Genomic DNA, 5,210 nt, shown 5'->3' with positions numbered 1-5,210 from the left:
CGCGCAAAAAAATGGTTCATGCAGCATCATCTGGATATGTGTGCAACAAAAGTTCAACATTCACCTTCCCGCTACCGTTTCCGTCAAGCCGTTTACGCGTACAGTTTGACGCAAACGTTGGGATTCGTTCGCACCACACAGAACGTACTGCAACTGCCTCTGCGAGACAAACGCAGCGTTCCATTGGACATTAATGCACTTCTGATGTACCAAAACGCAATGACGCTGTCGGTGTGATCGAGTTGTTATTAGGATGAGACTGTGGAGAACGCATACATTTTACATTTGAGAGGCACTGCACACTCACATTCTACTGCCTTTGACCTTTGACCTTTTAGAGTTAATTGAATCATCAATATGTCGGCTGCTGTATTTCCTCAATCACGACTACCCTCCATAACTAATGTTATATGTCAAACATTTGTAGATCTGACCTTTTGTTTAATATTGCATTATGGTCAGTAAAGCAATTGAGACTGTTAATCTGTTTGGTGTTTTGTATTATTTAGCTACGTAGACATGTGGTTAACAAAAGTAGCTAGCTGGCTGACTTTAGCAAGAGACTACTCGTGTTTACATTATATGTATTAGCTTCCAACACACAGCACTTTAACATAACGTTAACATTTGGCATAAATAATGACCTTACTTGTCTACTAGCAAAAGGTAACTTGCCAGTGCTGCAGCTATACGTGATCCTTGGAAGTGACAGGGAAGGAGTCGGGAGAGGAGAGATGTGCGGGCCTCAGTCACCTTAGCACAACTAAGCCCTGTAACGTACTGGAGAAAGTAAACTCAAGACTTTCGGAATGAATGCGTAAAACCCTTCGCTTGATATGGTTTTCCATAACCAAAGTCGGACATTAGAATGCAGTTTAAACCACCTCTGAGCGAATTTATCTAACGCGCTCTAGGGGGCGCCTGAAGTCGTTTTTTATTGTGATTTGTCACCGTTATTTCTTGATGTGGAACAGTTCTAGCGCGTCAATATGTTTTATGGAAAAAGGGTTGGAAATAGGTGTCTCCATAATGACAATCTAAACAGCCTCCCTACAACTGGTAAAAAAGTTGTCACGACGTGCACCAAGATGCAATTTCGAAGTAGCCCAAAAACCTGCAACCAATACATTTCCCCCATCGAGCCAATTTGACGTGAAAACCGCAGACATGGCAAACCTGTACGTGGTTGCGTCATATTTATTTGCATACTTTCCGTTGAAGCTTGCATCGATGCATGAGACGAAGAGGCAAACTTTAGGCTACTTTAGACAAGACATTGCGAGATACAGATTACCAAAACATTCTTCCTGCCTCCGCCTCTCTATCCCTCGTCTGCTCTTGCTCTTTGCTAATGATGCCAGCGTGTGTTCAGTCTTCAGTCTGCTGCCTGTAGAATATCCCAGCCTATTCATTGATGATAGGCCCTGCTTTGCTTAAGTTGTCTCTACTGTCAACAGTGATAATGTCTCTACTGTCAACAGTGATGATGTCTATTATCAACAGTGATGATGTCTATTGTCAACAGTGATAATGTCTCTATTGTCAACAGTGATGATGTCTTTTGTCAACAGTGATGATATCTCTACTGTCAACAGTGATGATGTCTATTGTCAACAGTGATGATGTATCTACTGTCAACAGTGATGATGTCTATTGTCAACAGTGATGATGTCTATTGTCAACAGTGATAATGTCTCTACTGTCAACAGTGATGATGTCTATTGTCAACAGTGATGATGTATATTGTCAACAGTGATAATGTCTATTGTCAACAGTGATGGTGTCTATAGTCAACAGTGATAATGTCTCTATTGTCAACAGCGATGATGTCTATTGTCAACAGTGATAATGTCTATTGTCAACAGTGATGCTGTCTATTGTCAACAGTGATGATGTCTCTACTGTCAACAGTGATGATGTCTATTGTCAACAGTGATGATGTCTATTGTCAACAGTGATGATGTATCTACTGTCAACAGTGATGATGTCTATTGTCAACAGTGATGATGTATATTGTCAACAGTGATAATGTCTATTGTCAACAGTGATGGTGTCTATAGTCAACAGTGATAATGTCTCTATTGTCAACAGCGATGATGTCTATTGTCAACAGTGATAATGTCTATTGTCAACAGTGATGCTGTCTATTGTCAACAGTGATAATGTTTATTGTCAACAGTGATAATGTCTATTGTCAACAGTGATGTTGTCTATTGTCAACAGTGATAATGTTTATTGTCAACAGTGATAATGTCTATTGTCAACAGTGATGATGTCTATTGTCAACAGTGATGATGTCTATTGTCAACAGTGATGATGTCTAGAGGCCAGAGGGCAGGCTGGAGCTGGGAGACCAGGGACCAGAGCTGGGGGGCCAGAGGGGAGGCTGGAGCTGGGAGACCAGGGACCAGAGCTGGGGGGCCAGAGGGGAGGCTGGAGCTGGGAGACCAGGGACCAGAGCTGGGAGGCCAGAGGGCAGAGGGGAGGCTGGAGCTGGGAGACCAGGGACCAGAGCTGGGAGGCCAGGGACCAGAGCTGGGGGCCAGAGGGGAGAGGGGAGGCTGGAGCTGGGAGACCAGGGACCAGAGCTGGGAGGCCAGAGGGGAGGCTGGAGCTGGGAGACCAGGGACCAGAGCTGGGGGCCAGAGGGAGGCTGGAGCTGGGAGACCAGGGACCAGAGCTGGGGGGGCCAGAGGGGAGGCTGGAGCTGGGAGACCAGGGACCAGAGCTGGGGGCCAGAGGGCAGAGGGGAGGCTGGAGCTGGGAGACCAGGGACCAGAGCTGGGGGGCCAGAGGGGAGAGGGGAGGCTGGAGCCGGGAGACCAGGGACCAGAGCTGGGGGGCCAGAGGGGAGGCTGGAGCTGGGAGACCAGGGACCAGAGCTGGGGGGCCAGAGGGCAGAGGGGAGGCTGGAGCTGGGAGACCAGGGACCAGAGCTGGGGGCCAGAGGGGAGGCTGGAGCTGGGAGACCAGGGACCAGAGCTGGGGGGCCAGAGGGGAGAGGGGAGGCTGGAGCCGGGAGACCAGGGACCAGAGCTGGGGGCCAGAGGGGAGGCTGGAGCTGGGAGACCAGGGACCAGAGCTGGGGGCCAGAGGGGAGGCTGGAGCCGGGAGACCAGGGACCAGAGCTGGGGGGCCAGAGGGCAGGCTGGAGCTGGGAGACCAGGGACCAGAGCTGGGGGGGCCAGAGGGGAGGCTGGAGCTGGGAGACCAGGGACCAGAGCTGGGGGCCAGAGGGGAGAGGGGAGGCTGGAGCCGGGAGACCAGGGACCAGAGCTGGGGGCCAGAGGGGAGAGGGGAGGCTGGAGCCGGGAGACCAGGGACCAGAGCTGGGGGGCAGAGGGGAGGCTGGAGCTGGGAGACCAGGGACCAGAGCTGGGGGGCCAGAGGGGAGGCTGGAGCTGGGAGACCAGGGACCAGAGCTGGGGGGCCAGAGGGCAGAGGGGAGGCTGGAGCTGGGAGACCAGGGACCAGAGCTGGGGGGCCAGAGGGCAGAGGGGAGGCTGGAGCTGGGAGACCAGGGACCAGAGCTGGGGGGCCAGATGGCAGGCTGGAGCTGGGAGACCAGGGACCAGAGCTGGGGGGCCAGATGGCAGGCTGGAGCTGGGAGACCAGGGACCAGAGCTGGGGGGCCAGAGGGGAGGCTGGAGCTGGGAGACCAGGGACCAGAGCTGGGGGGCCAGAGGGCAGAGGGGAGGCTGGAGCTGGGAGACCAGGGACCAGAGCTGGGGGGCCAGAGGGCAGAGGGCAGGCTGGAGCTGGGAGACCAGGGACCAGAGCTGGGCCAATCTACTGATGCTAGTGCCCCTGATTAATGACAACACAGCACCACTGGACAGCTGACTATATTAAAACAACACAGGTCAGCACTGGACAGCTGACTATATTAAAACAACACAGCACCACTGGACAGCTGACTATATTAAAACAACACAGGTCAGCACTGGACAGCTGACTATATTAAAACAACACAGCACCACTGGACAGCTGACTATATTAAAACAACACAGGTCAGCACTATAGGAGAAACTAGTTCCAGCTGCACTTCTAGTCACCCTGGCATGTGTTTTTCCCAAGATGAGTTGTTCATTTTTCCTGAAAGAAACTTCACTATGAGGACGGTAGCTATTTTTACAGTTAATTCTTTCAATGCTAGGATGACAGATTCTATTTAGAGTTGCTTTTCATTTCAAGTGACTCAGAAAAACATTCTGCATCACAGTTGTACCCTACGTTTATAAAAATTAAAAAAAAAGTAATTCATTGCATTCCAGTTTATAAACTTAATTTCATATTTTGTTGATGTCTGCACAAACAAAACACACCTCAAACATCACATTCCCATCGATCATTGATATCTGGCAGAGGTAGATGTATCATTTGAAAACATTTTGCTATTTAAGAGTAGTATGCCCCCCTGCCTTGGCACCAGCAGACCGACAGAGCTGGGGTTGTGGTAATAGAATGCTTTGTTTGAATCCACTAACATTGACTTGGCTCTGCCTCAAAATAACTGCTCAAAATAGATCTACTTTACTGTAAGGGTGCGCATCCCCAACTTAAAGTGCTCAGACCTAAACGTTGTTAAGGTCTAGATAGGCCTACTACTTTGAAAATCAATGTTTGCTTCAGCTCTTAACGCCGACACCTCTACCATGTGCTTCAGTGTTCTATCAGACGAAGCTACTGGTGTAAGTTAAGCTTCAATGAATAGGATTCCTTACGCCACGTGTCTACCATGAATGGGTCTTGGCCTAGGTGTCCGTCCCAAATGAAACCCTACTCTCTATGGGCCCTGGTCAAAAGTAGTGCACTACTTAGGGAATAGGGTGTCATTTGAGACGCAAACTAGGTGTTACCTTCAGCCTATACATACTGTAGAGTCGTGTTGCACGGTATTTATTTTATTTTATTTTTTATCTAACCTTTATTTAACTAGGCAAGTCAGTTAAGAACAACTTCTTATTTACAATGACGGCCTACACCGGCCAAACCCGGGCCAATTGTGCCCCGCCCTATTGGGACTCCCAATCACGGCCGGGTTGTGATACAGCCTGGAATCAAACCAGGGGGGTCTGTAGTGACGCCTCAAGCACTGAGATGCAGTGCCTTAGACCGCTGCGCCACTCGGGAGCCCCACCGGTACCACGGTAATATCACGGTACCAAAACGTCATGATACTTATCATACCAACATTTTAGAATACTGTA

The 5,210-nt window shown here is 49.7% G+C and overlaps 1 protein-coding gene across 1 annotated transcript; it reads left to right on the top strand.

Moving 5' to 3' along the window:
* The first annotated feature begins 219 nt into the window (after positions 1 to 219).
* LOC123482895 (spidroin-1-like) lies at positions 220 to 3,815 on the top strand. Its single transcript, XM_045212017.1, has 2 exons — positions 220 to 231; positions 2,325 to 3,815. The coding sequence occupies exons 1-2, from the start codon at positions 220 to 222 to the stop codon at positions 3,813 to 3,815; spliced, it is 1,503 nt and encodes a 500-aa protein (XP_045067952.1).
* Positions 3,816 to 5,210: the final 1,395 nt, after the last annotated feature.

Source organism: Coregonus clupeaformis, chromosome 40 (genome assembly GCF_020615455.1).
Source record: "Coregonus clupeaformis isolate EN_2021a chromosome 40, ASM2061545v1, whole genome shotgun sequence".
In the NCBI taxonomy this organism is placed as follows: Eukaryota; Metazoa; Chordata; class Actinopteri; order Salmoniformes; family Salmonidae; genus Coregonus; species Coregonus clupeaformis.
This window is presented reverse-complemented; position numbering and strand designations above follow the sequence as displayed.